This window comes from Paroedura picta, chromosome 2 (genome assembly GCF_049243985.1).
Source record: "Paroedura picta isolate Pp20150507F chromosome 2, Ppicta_v3.0, whole genome shotgun sequence".
Classification (NCBI taxonomy): Eukaryota; Metazoa; Chordata; class Lepidosauria; order Squamata; family Gekkonidae; genus Paroedura; species Paroedura picta.
The window spans coordinates 165,445,747-165,467,985 of NC_135370.1; the positions used below are offsets into that span (position 1 = coordinate 165,445,747).

The following is a 22,239-nucleotide window of genomic DNA, read 5'->3' on the forward strand; positions in this document are numbered from 1 at the left end:
GGGGGACATCACCCCGCCGGCCGCTGCTCTCGGAGGGCTTCCCGCCCTCTTTCGCGCTCCCACCCCCGCCCCGAGCCTCCTGCAGCCGCTCCGCCTCTGGGCAGGCCGGCTCCGCCCGGCCGAAGGGAGGTCATTTGCGCGCGTCACGCCATCGGGAGCCGCAGAGGGGGAGAGGCGCGATGGAGGCGCTGGAGGCGGCGTGGGGCTTGCTGCGGCTCCTGCTCGCCGTGGCCCTGCTGGCCTTCGGCCTCTATTGCGGCTACATCAAGTACACCCACCTGAAATACGACTACATCCCCGGCCCCCCCAGGGCCAGGTAAGAGGGCGGCCGCCAGGAACGAGCCCCAGCCCCAGATCGGGCGCCCGAGGCCAGAAGCTGGCCGTGCGACCAGGACAAATCGGACGGAGCTGAGCGTGTGTTTCGTGCGCGTCTTGTTCGCCTGCGAACGGCTGTCCTCGAATGGGAGAGAGAGAGAGAGAGAGAGAGAGAGGAAACAGTCCCGGGCACCTTTGTGGCCAGACTTTGGCTCGCCAGATGCTCGTGGACTACAGTGCCAATTACCCCTGGCAATTGGCCAGGCTGGCAGGGACTCCTGGGAATTGTAGTCCGTGTGCCTTTGGAGAGCCACAGTTCAGCCACATCTGGCTCTAGCTGATACTATCCTCCTAACTGCTCTTTTGGAGCTGAAGCAGAATAAGGGAGTTTAGATAAGCACTTCGTGTTGATAGATCGGTTCTATCTGTCTGTCGAACTTTACTTCAGCATAAACTGGACTAAAGAAGGTTGGTTGGTCTTTAAAGTGCCACTGGCACCCTGTTTTATTTAGCTGCCACAGACCAACCCAAATCTGGAGTTAGGTAGGAGCAGTACTTGCTTGATTCTGAGTTGCAGTCGCCCAGGAAAGCTCCCTCTGTGTGCCGTCTCCTGCGATGTGTAGCTGGCAGTGAAATGCCCCTGAATGCAAAGTTTCCTGGAATGACAGTGCAGTCCTAAGTTCCTGGAGGGAAGCTCCACAACGTAGTTGGGTTCTGAGTAAACCTGCTTAGCACAGAACTGCAAAGTTATACAGAAGTGCATAACACAAATCAACTCCAGTTGACTAGCTAAATTAAAGAGGGCAGGCAGTGAAGAATCGCCTGGGCTTGCATGTCCCAGACTAGCCAGATCTGGTCAGAGTTTGGAAGCCAAGTAACGTTGGTTCTGGTCAGTGTTTGGATGAGAGACCATCAAGGAAATTCATGTTACTATGCAGAGGCAGGTATTGCAAAATGACCTCGGAACGTCTCTTGCTTTGAAAACCCCACAGGATCACCTTGACAGCGGGGGTGGGGGGAGTGAACCACTACCAAGAGCTCCATTCCTACTTGCTGGCTATTGAGAGTCTTGTCAAGGATTCTGGTTTAGTTCCAGAGGGGCAGCTGTGCCCATCCATTGTAGCAAAATCAAATGAAAGGCTCATAGTACCTTTAGACTGATACGATTGATTCCTGCGTAAATTCAGGCATATCGTATCCTGCCCCTTATTTTCCCATCAGATCGACTTAAGAGGGATTACATAGGAGCTTCCTGTTTGGCGTTCCCTTTTACAAACACAGAATTGCTCTTGCAGCCATCCATTTTCAATCAGAGGGCATTTTGTCAGGTTGGTAAACGCAGACACCAGTTTCCCAGTGCCTCTGCTTGTGCGGTGCCCTGGAATTGGAAGATCTCCCCGATCTCATCAGATATTGGAAGCTAACCAGGTTGCCCCTGGTTAGCATTCGAATGGGAGACCGCCAAGAAATAGCCTCTCAGAAGGCAAAGAATTCTGTGCTCACATTTGTGGAAAACGAAGACATTTATGCAGTTTTTACATTTTAATTAAATGATTTATGTTGTTAAGTCTGTGAAATAAATTTTGGCTTGATAAGAAGGCGAGAGCATTGTGTGTGTGTGTGTACACATCTATATCTTTCTGTGTATCTACATATAATAAAGGCCTTTTAAAATCTTTTGCAGCTTTTTCTTTGGTCATCTGCCAATAATTTGGAAAGTTCTTAAATCTAAGGAACTAATTCATGATCACTTTCTGCCCTGGTAAGTTTTTAACTGCTTGAAATATAAGCTAGGGACTGCTTTAGGATGCTTTGGGCTGATCCTGCGTTGAGCAGGGGGTTGGACTAGATGGCCTGTATGGCCCCTTCCAACTCTATGATTCTATGATTCTATGACTTCTGCTCTCTGTGGTACATCCTGACTAAACACTGTCTGAGCCCCCCATTATGTATACTTCCCCCTGGAATAGCCATGATGCTCTGATTATTCTAGTCACCCATACAGCTGTACGTTTGACTGTTTTAAAATGTTGTAATAACTTTTACGAGCCTCTTGTGGCGCAGAGTGGTAAGGCAGCAGAAATGCTATCTGAAGCTGTCTGTCCATGAGGCTGGGAGTTCAATCCCAGCAGCCGGCTCAAGGTTGACTCAGCCTTCCATCCTTCCGAGATCGGTAGAATGAGTACCCAGCTTGCTGGGGGGCAAACGGTAATGACTGGGGAAGACACTGGCAAACCACCCCGTATTGAGTCTGCCATGAAAACGCTGGAGGGCGTCACCCCAAGGATCAGACATGACCTGGTGCTTGCACAGGGGATACTTTTATCTTTAATAACTTTTAACAATTGTTTATAATTTATCTGTTGTATTGTTTTATGCTATGTTGGAAGCCACCCCGAGCCAGCAATTGCAGAAGGGGCCAGATGTGAGTGAGTGAGTGAGTGAGTGAGTGAGTGAGTGAGTGAGTGAATAGCTCAAAATCTGCCCTTGGAGTCAGCTGTCCCTTATGCCTCAGACGTTTCTTGCAGGACTTAGAATATTTTGTTATTCTGTCGTTTGTGCTGTGGGGTTGGTTTTCTCCATCTTTGAAAACAATCTTTTAGTCTGTTTTCTTCTTAACGTAGGGCTGAGGAATACGGACCGGTTATTCGTTTAAATGCCTTCCACAGAATCTCAGTATTGGTATTAAGTCCCGAAGGAGTAAAGGTATCTTATGAAATATACATTCGTAATATGTATTTCAGCTGGTATGTGGGTGAAGATTGCTTACAGTGGAGCCCTTATTCCGAGCATATGTCCATCTTTGGAGTTGAAACTACAGATGTGTGTGCCACTAAATTACATGTTGGCCAGTTTTGTTTTTTGGTTCCCACTATACTTCAAGTGGGGTATGATGGATTCCCCAAACCTTTCCTTGCATATAGACTTTTCTCCCCCTGTTTGCAAAAACAAGGTATTTAAAGTTTATCAGGAAAGATGGGCTAAAGACTTCTGTTTAGTAACCACATTCAACTTGACCCTTCCAAGTAAGAGTCAAGACAGAGGGAATGGGATCTTCATCTCACCAGGTGACTGACTAGCCAGACTCTGAAGTCCAGATCTCTCATGGAAAGGTTGTCTCAGATCTCCCTGAATGCCAGATCTTTTCCAAATCCAGGGCAATAATACATGGCATTTATTTTTTATGTGAAAGTAAACTGACCTGTGATTTATCTTTAGGAGTATCTTATGTCACCACAATACCCAAAGGACGAAATTACGTATGGCCATCTTTCTAAAATGTTTGATGTAAGGTAGGTTAATTTAAAGTTATAATTGATGTTTGGGATAAACCAAGTATTAACAATTAACTGTCAGTTGAGGTGGGTTCTGATGTTAAGCAGCTACCTGTCATCATGCAGGTGGTCAGGTAGTTGTGAATTAGCTTCATTCTGCACAGAGAAAAAGACGTCTCCACCTCACCCTATTGTTTGTGCTTATTTCTGTTATGAACCTGGGCCTAAGGCTGAAGAAAGAAACAGCCTGTCAGCCTTAAGGGAGCCTCAATTTCACAAAGGCCTGAGGCCTTGTGTGAATTTTGCAATTGGGCCTTCCAAGCTTCTGGACTGGACTGAGGGGAAATGGAGAGAAAACAGGTCAAGGAGGCAGAGTTCTAACAGCATAGGGAGCTCTGTGTAGTGAGGAAGAGTAGGGTATTGTTCACTCCCTGAATCTGCAAAACCAAAAAGGGAATGGAAACCCGACCTTAACAAAGTTGAGCTATAAATCAATATAAAATTATAACGAATATTTATTAAAGTGCATCAATATAATGTTAAAACCAAAGTAAAAAGAAAGCGAAGAGGAACTAAAGAGCCTGTTGATGCGGGTGAAGGAGGAGAGTGCAAAAGTTGGCTTGAAACTCAACATCAAGAAAACGAAGATCATAGCATCCGGACCTCTCAATCCCTTGCAAATAGGTGGGGAAGAAATTGAGGTAGTGACAGATTTTATTTTCCTGGGCTCTAAAATCACTGCAGATGGGGACTGCAGCAAAGAAATTAAAAGACGCTTGCTCCTAGGGAGGAAAGCTATGGCAAATCTAGACAGCATCCTAAAAAGCAGCGACATCACCCTGCCAACGAACGTGCGTCTAGTCAACGCTATGGTCTTCCCAGCTGTAATGTATGATTGTGAAAGTTGGACCATAAGAAGTTGGACCATAAGGAAGGCCGAGCGTCAAAGAATTGAGGCTTTTGAACTCTGGTGCTGGAGAAGACTCTTGCGAGTCCCTTGGACTGCAAGGCAAACAAACTGGTCAGTCCTAGAGGAGATCAGCCCTGCCTGCTCCTTAGAAGGCCAGATCCTGAAGATGAAACTCAAATACTTTGGCCACCTCATGAGAAGGAAGGATTCCCTGGAGAAGAGCCTAATGCTGGGAGCGATCGAGGGCAAAAGAAGAAGGGGACAACAGAGAATGAGGTGGCTGCCTGGAGTCACTGAAGCAGTCGGTGCAAATTTAAATGGACTCCAGGGAATGGTAGAGGACAGGAAGGCCTGGAGGATCATTGTCCATGGGGTCACGATGGGTCAGACATGACTTCGCAACTAACAACAACAACAAAAAATTATACAGATCTAACTGCACATGAACAGACCAAATGCGTTCTTCCTCAGTGGTCAGTATTATTATACAATGCACCCCTATCTAAAACCAATTATGAAGTTTAGCTGGGTGGTCAAGGGAACTCTGTTTGGTGTAGTCCTAACAAATACTTCCATAGTGTTTCTTTTTGGCACCTACCTTCTAAGATATACCATGTCTAGGACCACCACTCTCAGCTATTGTCTTATTCTGCACAGAGAGTGCATTACATGTGTGTCAGAAAGAAAGCTTTGTTTTTAACATTATATTGGTGCACTTGAATAAATATTCGTCATACTTTTATATTGTTTTATAGCTCAACTTTTGAGTTCTTCACTCCCTAAATCTGAGCAGCAGCAAGGCTGCTTTTGGAGGGAGTCTGTCTCTTGCCCCATAGTAAGGTGAGTGTGGCCTACTGGAATCATGTACCAAAGTAAAAGTAAGAACTAACAAGGCAGCTGCATTAGGGAGCTTTGGTGAGTTCCATCTGGCTTCCTCCTTTGTGTGTTGTATCTTGTGTGATTGTAGCGTCCCTGTGCTAATTCTGCCCCATTGTGTAACTTTTCTCCTATTATTTGCTGTGGTATTTGTTTCTGGTTCACTGTGCCTGGGCTCTTCAGGTCTCAAATTCAGGGCATGAAATGGCATAAAGAGGGAATTGTCTGTGAACAGAGAGTGATTTGCCTGCCCCCCCCAATCTAAATCCCAGAACCAGAGTGATGGCAGCCAGTGAAGGCCTTTGCCTGCTCCAGGCCTGAATGAGGCAGGAGGAAAGGAGAGGTGTGGGGGAGGGAAGGGGAAAGAGCTCTGGAAGGGATGACCCATCTGTGGCAAACTTGCCCTGCCCTGCACCATTCTGTGACAACTGCAAACCAATTTCATTTTTGCAAAAGTGTACAGTGCTGAAAATTTGATACCCTGACCTAAAAAAAAAAAAAAAGGCCCTCAGGCCCCTACATATCCCTGGATATAGTCTATGGGGATCATTGTCTATAATGATTCCCATAGGCTATAATGGAGGTGAAGGCATTTAAAAGTACTGCAGTCCCTTTGAATGCATCCATGAAGTTCCGCACCCAGAATGGCATTTAAATGGTTGTCCCGGGCCCACGGGATGTTCGCCTGGCCTCGACCCGGGCCAGGGCCTTTTCAGTCCTGGCCCCCACCTGGTGGAATGAGCTCCCGGAAGAGCTAAGGGCCCTGCAGGATCTATCAGCTTTCCGCAGGGCCTGTAAGACGGAGCTCTTCCGCCAGGCATATGGTTGAGGCCAGGGCAGCTCTCCCACTAATCCATCAGAGGATCCCCTCCAATATTGAGATCTCTAACATCGAGATCATTGTTAGATCTATTGTATTGGTGCCACCCTCTTCTGAATATTATTCTCTCCACCAGGCTGAACTTGGGGGGAACTCAGGTAACGAAGATCAGAATTGTGACCACCGCCGCTATATGTTATATGTGACTTGTTGTTGATGTTAATTGGGGTTTTTATGGGGATTTTATTGTGTTTTAACTACTTATGTTGTAAACCGCCCTGAGACCTATTTGGAGAAGGGCGGTCTAAAAATTAAATAATAATAATAAAAAATAATAATAAATGGAGTGTAGTCCCTTTAAATGCTCTTTAACTGCAGCTATCCTGTTTCCCTGGATAATTGCAAATTGTGTGTCTGTGTGTGTGTGTGTGTGTGGGGGGGGAATTAACCAGGACTGGTTATGCTCAATAGTCAAAAATATCTCCCCCATCATATCTGGCTGAAAGAATAGCTGATAAATACGAATAAGGTATTTTCTGGCTATTTTTCTGGCTTGGATAGAGATTCCTCCAAAAGTGGGGCATCCACGGCCTCTAATACAATTCTTGGGGCTAAGACTTTTCAAAATGATAATGTTTGTGTCAATAGCTCACTGTTTTTATACTGAGAATTTAATCATTTTAGTTGGGCAGGACTCCGAAGAAGTAAGCATGGAAATCTCATAAAGGAATAAATGAACAAATAAATTTTGCTTCCAATCTGTCGTTTAGAAACTCATTCAAAGGCAGTGTCTTTACTGATACTATTTTTTTCTGTATTTTTTCAGATTTTTAGGGAATGGCTTGATAACAGATCGTGACTATAACCACTGGCACAAGCATAGGAGAATCATGGATCCGGCTTTCAGCCGAAGGTGAGACAGAAGTCCTGCTCAAAATAAGCTGTAATTTTTGTCTTCCCTTTTCTCTATTTCAGTCTGATTTAGTACACTTACATTGCTCTCCTGTTTTCTTAGAATTAATTTCTACTCAGTTCTGTGGGATCTACTGAAAATTCTGTTATCTTGGATCTGACCCTGAGCTGTGACATCAGAGAACTCAGCAGGGGAAATCAGCAGATAGGGATTTTCTCTGGGTGCAGTAGTGACAACAATGTAGATAATCAGGAAGCCAAAGGGCTGCAGGAGTCAGATATCCTGCATTTCTCTTGAGGAGAAGCCCAAAGTGGATTACCAGTGTACTTCTCCTAACCTCTACTTTATCTTCACAACAACCTTGTGAGGTAGGTTAGGCTGAGAGAGTATCACTGGCCTAAAGTCACCTAGCAAGCTTCCATGGCAGTATGAGGGTTCAAAATTGTGGCTTCAGGATCCTAGTCCAATAGTCAAAATCTCAGGGTCTCAAAGAGCAGGTGTTAAGAAGGACCTTTCTCTGCCATAGCAGACAAGAGAAAGAAAAGCCAGTGGTTTAATCAACCAGAAGAAGAAGAGCTGTTTTTTTGAACCCTGCTTTTTGCTACCCAAAGGAGTCTAAAAGCGGTTTACAATTGCCTACCATTCCTCTCCCCACGACAGACACCCTGTGAGGTAGGTGAGGCTCAGAGAGGTTTGAGAGAACCATATCAGGCCCAAGGTCACCCAGCTGGCTGCATGTGGAGGAGGAGTGGGGAATCAAACTTGGTTCTCCAGATTAGAGGCCACTGTTCTTAACCACTATGCCAAGCTGGCATTATCTTTAAACCGCCCGTGGCGCCACGGGCGCCACGGACTAAATAATTCGCTAAGGGGTGTAAAGGTGGGATTAGTCCGTGATGAGGAAGGGTCCGGATAGGACCCTTCCTCACGACAGACAATCGGAGGGACCAATCGGCAGGCGCAAAGCGCCTGCCGATTGGTCCCTCCAATTCCCAGCTCCAGAAACTGTGAGCTGCGCGCAGCGTGGCTCGCAGTTCCTCCCGGCCTGACGCGGCGAGAGGCGCAAAGTGCCTCTCGCCGCGTCAGGCCGCCGACCCAGGGAGCCCCCGGCAGTCGCGCAAAGCGCGGCTGCCGGGGGTTCCCTGCCTGGCGGGCTGACGCGGCGAGAGGCGCTTCACGCCTCTCGCCGCATCAGCCCGCCGCCAACAAAAGAAGATCGCCGCCCCTGACCAGCCCGCCACCGCCGCCACCGACCAGCCCGCCGCCGACCAGCGCGCCGACGACATCGGTAAGGCCCTAGCGCCCGCTGCATTCCCCTGCAGCGGGCTTGATTACTAGTATTCATATATATTCTCCATCTCCAAAATACCTAAGACTTGGGATACTAGCTGGAAGAAGGAACTTTTGTAGAGGGAGAGAAATTAGTGTTCTGTGTGGTGAGTGAAAATGTCTTCCTTGGCAGTAAATTAAAAAAAAAATTGTCCAGTTACCTGATAGGTTTGATGGGAACCTTCAACGACAAAGTAGAAGAGCTGATGAAGGTGTTGGAAGAGAAAGCTGATGGAGAAACAGAAGTGGACGTGATGAACCTGCTGAGACGGGTGACTCTTGACATCATTGCAAAGGTACTAAGTGGATGGATTTCCCTCATGACATGCCCACGCGAGGGAGTTCAGGTTCGTTTTTACCCATTGTGGGGAGAAGTCCAGATAATCCACAATGCCAGAGAACTCTTTCAATGTACCATTTCAATTGCTGCAGCGTTAAAGATGAGTAACACTGTGACTCCTGTCTAAAGTCCAGCATCCACACCAAGCCACAATGAGTACAGATTTTTTATACAATCAGAATAACACTCCCAAGTTAGGTCATAATCTAAATAACCACTCTGCAAAAAGTTTGATAAACACAATCCAATTGGCTTAAGACATATTCCTGCCCCAGTTAGGATTTTTTTCCTGTACCAGGTAAGTTGCCCAGGGGTTTCCCCTGCCCAGCCAAGCTGCCGGGTATCCTGTAGATATCGTAGTCTGTATCAAGGTCACTGTAGCACATCTGTTGTCTGTACGAAGTTCATTCTCCATTTCTCTAATGGCAGGATGCTTTAAAAGGGAAAACCAGAGATGGTCACTCCATCACTCCTAACAAGTGAAATTGTTTGTCCAGAAGCCCCCCTTCAAGAAAACAGTATTTGGTGGCTTTCCATTGGTCTGTGGAATGTTAAATTTGCAGGGAACCATTTGCTTTGCCGTTTTGCCTGATACAGAATTGGCACAGATGATGAAACAGAACAATCCCAGCAATGAGATACCTCTAGATAAACCTCCTCTCCTGCCCTCAAAAGTACTCATATGTTTGATTAATCTTCTCGTTTTTCTCAATGTAATCAGGTGGCTTTTGGCCTAGAGCCAAACACCCTCTACAATGACCAGACACCTTTCCCACATGCAATGTCTCTGATTGGCCGAGGAATGTTTGAAGGGCGGAAGCCTTTATTCAAGGTCAGTGAAGTTTCCTGCTCCGTTAAGAATACTCTCCCTGCATGCACACAGAAACGTTATTACCCCAGAAAAAAAAAAGACAGGCAAAAGGGAGAAAAAGGAAGGCAAAAGGGGAAATGACAGACACAAGGGGAAAAGACAGGCAAAAGTTTTAATCAGTGCCCAGTGAAAGCCCCTCTCCACTTGCACAGTAGCCCTAGACCCACATGAGGTCCTGTATGGCTGGTATTTCTCTTAAAACAAAACAAAACATGAGGGAGAGCCAGTCATTCTAGCATGGCCTTTAGTCTGAGCTGGTTGCACCCACACTAGTATGCCTCTTGGCTTCCAGGACCCAAGCCCATGCCGGCAGAGCTGTTGACACAGCGTTCTCTTACAGCACATTGCTCTTAACTGGCGAGGGGAGCCCCTGGAAACACACATTCTGGATTTCTAAACTGGGTGTTGGACTGGCACTGGTCCTGCAACTGTTTTCATTGCTAAGTGGTGTGCCGTGACAGTTAAAAAAAAAATATCACAAGATTTTGTTAAAATCTCCAGGCTTAGAATCTGAAATCAAATAACAGCAAGCATGAAAATGTGTGGTGCATTTAGAAGGGGGGGAGGGGGAACAACACCCAGAAGCAGAAGACGGGGGGAAAAAGCTGAAGGCAGCCAGCTTGGTGTAGTGGTTAGGAGCGCTGATTTCTACTCTGGTGAGCCGGGTTTGATTCTGTGCTCCCCCACATGCAGCCAGCTGGGTGACCTTGGGCTCACTACAGCACTGATAAAGCTGTTCTGACCGAGCAGTGATATCAGGGCTCTCTCAGCCCCACCTCCCTCATAGGGTGTCTGTTTGGTGTAGTGCAGGGGTAGTCAAACTGCGGCCCTCCAGATGTCCATGGACTACAATTCCCAGAAGCCCCTGCCAGCATTTGCTGGCAGGGGCTTCTGGGAATTGTAGTCCATGGACATCTGGAGGGCCGCAGTTTGACTACCCCTGGTGTAGTGGTTTGGTATAGTGGTTAGGAGCGCTGACTTCTACTCTGGTGAGCCGGGTTTGATTCTGCACTCCCCCACATGCAGCCAGCTGGGTGACCTTGGGCTCCCCACAGCACTGATAAAGCTGTTCTGATCAAGCAGTGATATCAGGGCTCTCTCAGCCTCACCCACCCCACAGGGTGTCTGTTATGGGGAGAGGAATGGGAAGGCAACTGTAAGCCGCTTTGAGCCTCCTTTGCGTAGGGAAAAGCAGCATATAAGAACCAACTCTTCCTCTTCTTCTTCTGTTGCGCGGAAAGGAAAGGAAAGGCAAATGTAAGCTGCTTTGAGACTCCTGGTAAAGAAAAGCGGCATATAAGAACCAAATATTCTTCTTCTGCATTAAAACAAGGGGTCTGTCCATTCTACCTTCTGCGTTTCCTTGCCTTGGTGGGGAAGCATATGGCTTGCGTCATGCCTTCTGCCATGCCATGTTTTGCTGCATGCTTCTGTGCTCATGAGAACATCTGTTATCTGTTTAGTACATGCCAGGGAACCGAAAAATAGTGAAAGAGATTCGAGAACATTTGAAAATGTTACGTCGTACTGGGAAGGAGTGTATCGAGAAGAGGCGCAAGGCCATCGAGAACGGAGAGGAGACCCCTGTGGATATTCTCACTCAGATCTTGAAGAATGCAGGTAGGGGAGCCCCTGTGTCTCCATAGGAGACTGCAGGGAGGAACTAGGGGAAATCCTGCTAGTTGACAGCAACCAAGTAACACCTTGCTGAGTTTGCTTTCTCCTCTGGACGCAAGCCCTTGGGCATGAGCCTAAGGGGGAGACCCAAAGGGCTGTTGTCCTTCAACTCTTAGCCTGAGAGTTGGAGCCTAAAGATAGGCAGAAGATCAGCTGGTAGACAGCAAAGACCCGCCTAGTAATCAGACACTTACTCTCCCTTTCTTGTTTACTGCTGGGTTTTTCCCTGCAACGTTAGCTGGAATCACTGAGTTTGAATCTTGAATTTAAAATTATTTTGTTGGAACCCTGAAAAACGAGAGTGATTCCCCCTTCCACTCACTCCGTTTTGTAGATTTTGTTGTCACTGCTGTTCTTTGGCGTTTATTTGGATCCAGGGCCATGCTGTATTTTTGTGCTCTTGTACCTTTGGAGCAGAATGTCAACCATTGCCCTTTGCTTCCTGTTCCGACAGCCCAGGATGGGGAGTGCGATGAAGAGAGCATGCTGGACAATTTCGTCACCTTCTTCTTTGCAGGTTGGTAGATCTGTTGCCCTTTTTTTAATTGCACAGACACACTGGTCTATGAAGGAAGATTAGAATCAGGCTTCCGAGAGTCCCTCCAAACAGGGATGCAAAAGTATATTCAGGGAATTCGTCTGGGTCAGTGAACTGGCCAAATTGATAATAACAGATTAATGATCAGCCATCTGGGGCCACTGCCTTTTGAACATGATGATTCAATAAACGGCTAATGCTCCTGCCTACTCTCTAGAGCAGGAGTAGTCAAACTGCGGCCCTCCAGATGTCCATGGACTACAATTCCCATGAGTCCCTGCCAGCTGGCAGATGCTCATGGGAATTGTAGTCCATGGACATCTGGAGGGCTGTAGTTTGACTACCCCTGCTCTAGACCAAAGAGCAGTTCAAAATGAGAATTATGTCATGTACCACCTGATACTAGGTTAAGAACATAAGAGCCCTGCTGGCTCATACTAGTGGTCCCTCTAGTCCAGCAGCCTGTCTCTCACAGTGGCCAACCCACTCTTCTGGAGAGCCAACAGTATGGCCTACAGACCTTCCCCAGTTGTTGTCTCCTGGCACTGAGATCCAGAGATTTACTGCCTCTGAATGTGGAGGTTCCGTTTAGTCACCATAGCTAGCAACCACTGAGTGACCTGTCCTCTATGAATCTGTGTATTCCCCCTTTCAAGCTGGGTATTTCTGTGGTTCTGGTCTGACCCTCTGGAGCAACAGAAAACAACTCTGCTCCATCTTCTATATGACAGCCCATCAAGTATCTGAAGAGGGTTATCAGATCACCTCTTAGTTATCTTCTCTCCAGCCTAAACAGACCAAGCTCCCTCAACCTTTCCTCATACGACTTGGTCTCCAAACCCCTCACCATCTTCGTAGCCTTCCTCTGGACACGCTCCAATTTCTCTACATCTTTCTTCAGTTGTGGTGCCCAAAACTGAACACAGTACTTCAAGTGAGGCCAAACCCAGAGCGGTGGCCATTACGTTGGAAGTATTTTAACTTGGAATGTGTGCATTGAAGAAATGAGTATTTCCGGTTTCTTGTTTTGATTCCCTCCACGTTCGCCAGCTCTCTCAACTTTCTGTCACACAGGTCATGACACCACTGCCAGTCAGCTGGCTTTCACAATCATGGAGTTGGGACGGCAGCCAGAAGTAATGGCAAGGTAGGTAAACGGGGCCATTCACGTGCCCCATTCCTTTTTAAGAATGGCTCAGGGAATTGGTGTAGACCAGGGGTTCTCAACCTGGGGGTCAGGACCCCTTTGGGGGTTGAATGACCCTTTCCCAGGGCTCACGGCAGGGCAAGCAGCTTGGCTGGGAGGGGGAGTACCATCCACACAACAGCCTTGCAGGGTAGATCGAGATAGAGCATTTGTCTGCCTAGAGCAGTGGAAAAGAGCGAGATCGGCATGGTGGGACAAGAGGCAGAACTGAACTGAGAAACCCCAGAAAAAACCCAATTTATATACAATCATGAACAATGCATCTTTACGCCATTGGTCAGTTTCGGTTTAATTTCTGTGAAAGAACCCTTGCATAATTTTATGGTTGGGGGTCACCACAACATGAGGAACTGTATTAAAGGGTTGCGGCATTAGGAAGGTTGAGAACCACTAGTGTAGCCTGTGCATTTTTGGTACCCACAAGGAGGTTTTGGGGCACGAGTTGATATTGACAACTGTGATGCTCAGATCTGGCACTAACAGACAGATCATTTTTAATAAATCACTTTTCCCCCTTAGCCTTTCCAGTAAGAGGGTATTAACTACATATTGGATAGCTAACACAATAATTAACCTAATAGAATGCATATCTTGAAAATGGCAAAAGTAATGAAAATGAAGGATAATATTCTGGATAGTTCTATAAATGTTATGTAAGGAACATGAGAAGCCAGGCTCCCTCTGATTCCCCCTCCCCCCTCCCAAAAAAAACCCCATATAGGCGAAGTAGGTAGTTACTTAGCACACCAAGCTGTAAGGGATGCCCGAGATATAGTGGTTAAGAGCAGTGGCCTCTATTCTGGAGAGCCAGGCTTGATTCCCCACTCCTCCTCCATATGCAGCCAGCTGGATGACCTTGGGCTAGTGACAGTCCAGTTAGAGCTGTTTGCACAAAGCAGTTCTCTCAGAGCTCTCTCAGCCCTACCTACCTCACAGGGTGTCTGTTGTGGGGAGAGCACAGGGAGGTGATTGTAAGCCGCTTTGAGACTCCTTTGAGTATAAAAACCAACTCTTCATCTTCTTCTAGACTTGTGGCTGAAGTGGATGAGGTGGTTGGTGTAAAGAGAGACATTAGCTATGAAGATCTGGGGAAACTCCGGTACTTATCACAGGTACTACTTAATACAGGCAAAACTGAAAAATGAGATCCCAGACCATTCAAAGCTGTCCTAGATCCTTTACTGTGCCATAAGACCACAAAGAGCCAGCGTGGTACAGTGGTTAATATGTGGGATAAGGATCGGGGAAACCTGATTCATCCCATCTGCCATAGAAGCTTTGTGGTTGCTTTTGGGCTGATCGCACTCAGTTTAGCCTACCTCACAGGGTTGTTTTGAGGATTAAACAGGAGCAGAGAACTGAGTATGCTGCTTTGGGCCCCATTAAATACATCAAGGGGCAGTCCTGCATTGAACAATATACGGGGTTACATTACAGTCGATATGTTAACGTTTGAGTTATTACTGTTATTATTGTTACTATTGACTGTTACTGCTCCTGTCACCACTATTACTGTCACTGTTACTGAATTTATATTGTACTTGTTCCTGTTTCTCTATAAACCGCCCTGAGCTGCAAGGGGAGGGTGGTATATAAATATAAGAAAACAAATAAATAAAAATAGCAATATTGGCTTTCAAAGGGGGCTTCAAGAATTGTGCTTGCCAGAATTTTAAATAAAGGGTAGCTCAGAGCTCTCTATCTGTAATATAAAATTTACAGATAGGCCTCATTAGACGTTCTGACTATGAAGTGAACAAAGTTTGAGTCCGGTGGTACTTTTAAAGCCAACAAACCCTAATTTTGGGTATAAGTTTTTGTGTGCATGCACACTTCTGCAGTTACAGTGAAACAAGACTTCCTCAACCATTACATATGGGGGGTGGGGTTAGTTGCCAGGATGGAGTAGTTAGAGTCAAGATGCATAAGTAACTGGGCAATAAGTATAGCTGAGATTGAATTAAAGAGAGGCAGCGTGGTGTAGTGGTTAACAGGGGCAGCTTCAAATCCAACAAGCTGGGTTTATTTATTTATTTATTTATTTATTTATTATATTTATATACCGCCCTCCCCGGGGGCTCAGGGCGGTTTACATAAGAACAAACAACAATACATAAAAGAATCTATAAACATGTGAATAACTTTACAATAATAACTAATGGTTGTAACCGTATAACAATTTAACAGTATAAATAATATAGACAATACAACAATGCAACAATGCAACAATACAAACAGGTCCAGAGCATGTTGGTGGAATTCTGAGGGTGGGGGCAGGGGGGGAGCAGGGGCCTTTCAGTCGCTGTTGATTGCGTCTGGTCTCAACCAAATGCCTGGCGGAAGAGTTCCTTTTTGCAGGCCCTGCGGAACCGTTTAAGCTCCGTCAGGGCCCTGATCTCTTCCGGGAGCTCGTTCCACCAGGTGGGGCTAGAACAGAGAATGCTCTGACCCTGGTTGAGACCAGGCGGGCTTCTTTAGGGCCAAGGATCCTTAGCTGGTTGGTGGCAGTGGAGCGCAGAGCTCTTTTGGGGGCATAGGCGGGGAGGCGATCCCTCTCCGTGCTGCCAGCTAGGTGACCTTGGGCTCATCACAGCCTTGATAGAGCTGTTCTGACCGAACAGTAAGATCAGGGCTCTCTCAGCCTCACCTCCCTCACAGGGTGTCTGTTGTGGAGAGAGGAAAAGGAAGGCGATTGTAAGCCACTTTGAAACTCCTTCTGGTAGAGAAAAGTGGCATATAAGGACCAATTCTTCTTCTTCTTCTAAAGCAGTTGGTAAGAGCTCTGAACAACAGCAAATGCTAACATAGTGTAGTAGTATCTTTTGTCATTCAGAATGCTAGCCATGCAGTTTTGAGTGCTATATTACTCTAGTTCTGCCGCTCTGTGACAGTAGACTGTCTCATCCAATCACTGCTAGAGATTTCGACTACCACCATTTCACAAGGTCCGCTATACTGGCATCACACATACACTACTCTCTTTGTCTCACTTATTTTATTTATTGTACATAATTTGAACATTGTTAGTCATTTGTTGGGTATAATTCCTGCAGCTTCTCTTCAAATCTCGTTTTCAAGCAATGGTATTTGGACCAAGAGAAAACATGAAACCCCTTAAAACTAGCATTTAAAAAAAATATTTTGTTTTGTTGCTGTGTGTTGTACATACCAATTAGATACTCTCCCCTCCCTCCCCAAGACTCAACATTTTCTTAGTTTTATAATTATTTATTTTTTTTGCTTTTGAAAGAACAAGTGGGATTTCTTATCTCTTCTACTTCCATTAAGCATGGAAGAAATACTGGGCAAAATCCAAGCATTTGGGGATTGTGCTGCAGATAAGACACATTGTGTTTGTGTTCAGATGTCACATTAAATGGCATTAAGCCAGAATGTGGATAAACCTGGTTGGCTGCGGGGCTTGGGCACGTGCCTTGCTTGTCCTTCCCTCTCCTCTTTTCTTGTGCACAGAATCCCGGTGAGAACCCAGCTCTGGTTGCCCATGACAAACCAATGCGGGTCCTCAGATTAATCCGAGTTACATTTTTTGCTGCACCAACCAAGGTGCTAAACCAAAGTTGACTCCAGACCTCAAGTCCCAGTTTGTGGGAGGAAAACTCAGTCCAGGTCACTGAGGATTCTGCATGAATACATCATGGTAGAGTCCTGGAGGCAAGGTCCATCAATGGCTCCTATCCATGGTGAGAGGAAGAGACCTTTAAATTCAGAGGCAGTAAGCTTCCGAAGGTCAGTGCTAGAAGCCCTCTTGTGGGAAACTGCATTTTTCTGTAGCACCGCTGGTATGAGAAAAGTCACAGCTGTGACACTAAGCTAAAGGTGAAATATTTGCTGAACACTAAATCAACCTAGGGTTTCAAGCAAAGCATTCCAGACGCAGCTCCATCCCTTCTACCTACCTGCCATGCGGTATGTTAAAGGAAGGGATGGCTCCTCTTCTGTGTATCCTGAGATATATCCATGTTCCCTCTCTTAGGTTCTCAAAGAAGTCCTGAGATTGTATCCACCTGCTCCAGGCACCGTACGCTGGACAGGAAAGGAAGGCGTTATTGAAGGGATCAGAATTCCACCAAACACCACATTAGTTGTGAGTCTTTTGGATGGATTGTTTTCTGTGGTTGTCTATAAGAGAGGCTGCTTGAAGGCATAACGTTGCAAGACCACTGTGGGCCTGCAGGCCCAAAGCAAGGACTGTATGTCAGGCAAGTGCCTACCCCCTGCTCTCAAAATTCTAGTTTGGGGAGTCGGAATTTTCCTGAACTGGTAGTTCAGAACCCCCTGTGGCTTTCTGCAGGCAGGAGAAGGGGGGAGTTGCCCTGGAAGGGTTAAATGGCTCACAGACACTTAAACCCAACAGCTGACAGGCAGACCCACCAGGCTGTTAGGTTTAAATGGCTGGCAATCAGCAAAATATATTTTTGTAATGTTCCAGGCTGCCCTGCAGCGTGGCAGAGCCTCCCCGACCCAGAGCAGCATTGTGGGCCGGCTTCTGGCATTTTTGCTTTTTTAAAAAAGCTGTTGTTACATAATAACAACAACTTGATTTTTTTTATTTTAAGTGTATCCCGCCCTGCAGTGTGGTGGAGCAGTATGAGGCATTTTCCCCATTTTCTTTACGAAGCTGGCAGAAGTGACACTGTGTGTGTGTGGGAGGGTGGTTTTGCAAGGGCAGGGAAAGCCCACCAACATGGCCCGAGCTCTCCCTACCAGGCCTGACATGTCCAGGCCCGACATGTGCCCTGTTCTACTCCGCAGCCAAAAAGGGAATGCTGATTATCCCACGTTCCCTTGTTTTGGGACAACCGAGGGACTGAGCACTGTCAGCCCTGGGACGGCCGGAGACTGACACCGACATCATCAGGCAGCAGGAATTAGTCCTGTGACCGGACAAGCACTAAACTGAGTCAAAGACCTCGTGTGGCAATGGTCTTTGTCTGTCTCCAGATTGCTGCTCTTAGGCAATTTCCCCCATCTTCTCAGGAGTGCCACAATTCGTCTATCCTCTCTCAGCTAGTTAGGGACCTAGCACTCCTCGTTCCTATCATCAAGAATGTTAATTCCTAAACAAACCTTTATTTACTCATTAATCAGGTTGCGCACCATTGTTGTGTTAATAACTCTGCCACCTCACTAGAACAACACGACAGAACAAGTATTTACCAGTTGCTGAAGATGACTGTTGTATTTGTATCTTCCTTCACGCCTACACATTTAAATGTTTATCTTGGCAGTTCAACACCTATATCATGGGACGGATGGAAAAGTTTTTCAAGGACCCCCTGACTTTCAATCCTGACCGATTTGGCAAAGATCAACCCAAGTGAGTCCGTGGCCCTGCATGCTGGGAGAATTGTGTTCAAGGTTTTTTGTTCCAACAAAATCCACGTGTTGCAATGCCTGACCTGTTTAGGGGAGAGATAATCTCATCAGTGAAGTACGTGCTTTAGTTACAGCAGGGACTTAGGTGGAAATGCCTTTGGAGATGATAATTTCACTGGGGAATCTGTCAGGATGGATTCAAATGAGTAGCTGTGTTGGTCTGAAGTAGCACAATAAAATCAGAGTCCTGTAGCACCTTAAAGACCCACAAAGATTTATTCAAGGTGTGAGCTTTCGAGTGCAAGCACTCTTTACTTAGTCTGAGGAAGGCCTATTCTGCACACATTGGATAATGCACTTTCAAGGTGCTTTTGCAGCTGGATTTTCCTGTACAGAACAGGATAATCTACTTCTAACGTGCATTGAAAGTGCATTATCCAATGGGGGGAACTCAGGTAACCAAGATCAGAATTGTGACCACCGCCGCTATATGTTATATGTAACTTTTGTTGATGTTAATTGGGGTTTTTATGGGGATTTTATTGTGTTTTAACTATTTATGTTGTAAACCGCCCTGAGACCTATTTGGAGAAGGGCGGTCTAAAAATATAATAATAATAATAATAATAATAATAATAATAATAATAATAATAATAATAATAATAATAATAATAATAATAATAATAATGTGCAGAATGGGCCCAAGAGTGCTTGCACTCAAAAGCTCATGCCTTGGATAAAGCTTTATTGGTCTTAAAGGTGCTACTGGACTCTGATTTTATTGGCGAATCTGTGTTAGTCTTTAGCAGCAAAATTAAACAGGTATCTAGTGGCATCTTAAAAATAAACAACATTGCTTCCAGCATAAGCATTTGTGAGTCAGAGCTCTCTTCATACGTTTGGTAAAATAACTAATGACTCAGGGGATTTCTGAGGAGTAAGCGTATCTGATTAGGACCAAATGGTATCAATGCTTGATGGTCTTTCTTGAATTTATTTTTCAGGCCCTACTATTCATATTTCCCATTTTCCTTGGGGCCTCGTTCCTGCATTGGACAGACATTTTCACAGGTAAGATGATCACCATTGTGGGAAATGGAGGGCCATGCAGTGTTTGCTTGGACAGCGTACGTCTGTGGTTCAGAGGGGCAGTAGAAGATTGATCTGTTCCAGTATTCTTTGCTCTAGTCTGTTCTGCTGCTTATTACCCAGAATGCTACTCTTAGGGATTCCCCGATATTACTGCTGTGTGAGAACAGCTTTATCAGTGCTGTGGGGAGCCCAAGGTCACCCAGCTGGCTGCATGTGGGGGAGGAGCAGGAAATCAAACCCAGCTCGCCAGATTAGAAGTCTACATGCCTAACCACTATACCAAGGTGGCTGGAAGGGAAGGCAATTGTAAGCTGCTTTGAGACTCCTTTGGAGAGTAAAAGGTGGGGTGCAAACCCCCCAGTTTTTCTATCTGTTCTGGGGAGAGGAAGAGAAGGCAATTGTAAGACGCTTTAAGATTCCTTTGGGTAGTGAAAGGTAGTATAAAAGCTCTTCTTTTTTAGGTGGAATGGGCCACTAATGTAGGGCAGTGGTCCCCAACCTGCGGGCCGCGGCCCGGCGCCGGGCCGCGAAGGCCATGGCGCCGGGCCGCAGCTCCCTCTCCCCCCCCCGCAGTAAAAAACTTCCCAGGCCGCAAGCTTGCGGCCCGGGAAGCTACTTACTGCGGGAGGGCGGGAAGAGGGAATCAGGGCTGGGCTGCGCCCGTGCAGGCCTCGCCCGCGCGGCCTGATCCGTGGGCGCGGCCCGATCCGCAGGCGTGGCTCGCGGGCGCGGCCCGATCCGCGGGCGTGGCTTCCGGGCGCGGCCGGGCGCGGCTCGATGCGCGGGCGGGTGCGGCTCGATGCGCGGGCGCGGCCAGAAGCGTGGGCGTGGCTCGCGCGGGCGCAGTCCGATGCCCTGCCGGTCCCCAGCCTAATAAAGGTTGGGGACCACTGATGTAGGGCATTATATACTTTTAAAGTATGTATTTTTTTCAAATAAGGCTACTAAGAACAAATTTGCATTCATTTTTTCCAGTATGATTTCTAAACCTGATGCCTTTTAAAATAAAGAATATAGTTACATAGTATAAAATAATTCCCCATCTAGCGCCATCCGCTTTCTGAAAATACTTGGTGGGTGGCATGGTGCCAAGGCAGTCCTGTACCATGACTCTTAAAAAACAAACATAATTTTGTCCAGTGCAATGGACATAAAGGTCTCAGTGCCGTGTCAAAAACTGCTTTGGTCAGCTCACCGTGCCAGTTTTGTTTATTTGTTCCAGATGGAGGCTAAAGTGGTGATGGCCAAATTTCTGCAGAGGTTTGAATTCCAGCTGGTTCCACCACAGAGCTTTAAAATTTTGGACACGGGGACCACCAAGCCGTTAGATGGCTTAGTCTGCAGACTGACGCCACGCAACCCTCATACTTTTGAAGATTAGGCAGAATGTTGACGGGCTTATCTCCACTTGATTTTGGAATTGCTCCTGGACCATGGTGAAATGCATTTCACAGACCAATCTGGATTGTCTTGTCTTGCGAACTGGATAGGGGTGACATCACTGGAAAGGCTCAACAAGGTGGGTCCTGGTGACTCTGCAAAATTGAGTGTTGCTCAGCTCTAAGTTGTTGTTCAGAGATGCAACTTATCTTTTAGCACTATATTAGAACAATCACGTGGGAATCCACAAGCACTTGGAGGAGGTATCTCATTTCTTCTTTCCTTTTCCTGACCGCCCCTGTAGCCTCCCCTCTTTTCCTGCTTCTTTCTCTCCTTCTACAGTTGCCAGCTTGGAGATCTCTCGGAATCACAATAGGTCTCCAACGACAGAGATCAGTTCCGCACTGCGTTGGCAGCTCCAAATTGGAAAATTCCTGGAGATTTGGGAGTGGAGCTGGGGGAGGGGAAGGGAAGTCACCTTAATAGGGTATAATGTCAGAGAGTCTGCCCTTCAAGAGAGCCATTTTCTCCAGAGGAACAGATTCTTGTCATCTGGAGCACAGTTGTAATTCTAGGTGATCTCAATAATTTGTTGTGGATATTTTTAATGAGAATCATTTTTAGTATAGTTTATATTTTTGTATTGGATATATGATGTTCACCCATATGATGGTATACCACTACTAATAAATAAATAATAAATAAATAAATAAATAAATAAATAAATAATAATGATAATGATGATGATAATACCATAGCCCTGTGGGTGGCACAAGCGGGGTGTCCATGTGCAGAGTGCATGTACAACCCCATCCAGCCAAGCAAGTAATACTCCCTGGGGCCATTTGGGGATGGGGAAAAGTACGGGAAGGAGGGAGAGGGCTGTGGTGCAGTGGAAGACCTCCTGCTTTGCATGCAGAAGGTCCCGGGTCCAATCCCTGGCATCCGCAGTTTGCAAGGACCAGACGTGTGAAGGGACTCTGTCAGAGATGCTAGAGAGCCGCTGCTTGTCTTAAGGGGACAGTACTGACCTTGAAGGTCAACTGATGGTTGGGATTCATTTCATGGCAGCATCGTGTGTGTTCCCCTATGAAGTAGGAAGGCCCTTCCTGCCGCAGCTGCCTTAATGTCTGAGAGTAATGAGAGTGGTTGGGAATTCCCCCACCCGATTTGTTTTAAAAATGTAACCTCTACTTTGACCCCTGTGGAGGGGAGTGAATGGGGCTTTATTGTATTTTGTATGCCTTTGACCTTCAAATTATAAGATGCCTTGAGCCATAAGGGTTAAGTCAATTGTAGATACTTAATAAATACAGAACTATGTTCTGTAATAATGAGCTATAGCTGTGTTCAGTTGCA

The 22,239-nt window shown here is 46.3% G+C and overlaps 1 protein-coding gene across 1 annotated transcript; it reads left to right on the forward strand.

The window, feature by feature from the left end:
* The first annotated feature begins 132 nt into the window (after positions 1-132).
* Positions 133-22,229, forward strand: LOC143830737 (cholesterol 24-hydroxylase-like). Its single transcript, XM_077323648.1, has 15 exons — positions 133-316; positions 2,000-2,077; positions 2,940-3,021; positions 3,535-3,608; positions 7,023-7,109; positions 8,596-8,734; positions 9,500-9,610; positions 11,113-11,269; positions 11,781-11,843; positions 12,939-13,011; positions 14,099-14,183; positions 17,066-17,176; positions 18,321-18,409; positions 19,413-19,479; positions 20,723-22,229. Exons 1-15 carry the CDS (start codon positions 180-182, stop codon positions 20,879-20,881), a joined length of 1,512 nt encoding a protein of 503 aa, XP_077179763.1. The 5' UTR covers positions 133-179; the 3' UTR covers positions 20,882-22,229.
* The last annotated feature ends 10 nt before the right edge of the window (positions 22,230-22,239 follow it).

Bases quoted from the DNA above. Each gene is read 5' to 3' on its own strand.
- LOC143830737 (XM_077323648.1), top strand. From the start codon at position 180: ATGGAGGCGCTGGAGGCGGCGTGGGGCTTGCTGCGGCTCCTGCTCGCC. The intron at 11,844-12,938 runs GTTGGTAGATCT...TCTGTCACACAG, and splicing joins CGTCACCTTCTTCTTTGCAG to GTCATGACACCACTGCCAGT. The intron at 19,480-20,722 runs GTAAGATGATCA...TATTTGTTCCAG, and splicing joins TTGGACAGACATTTTCACAG to ATGGAGGCTAAAGTGGTGAT.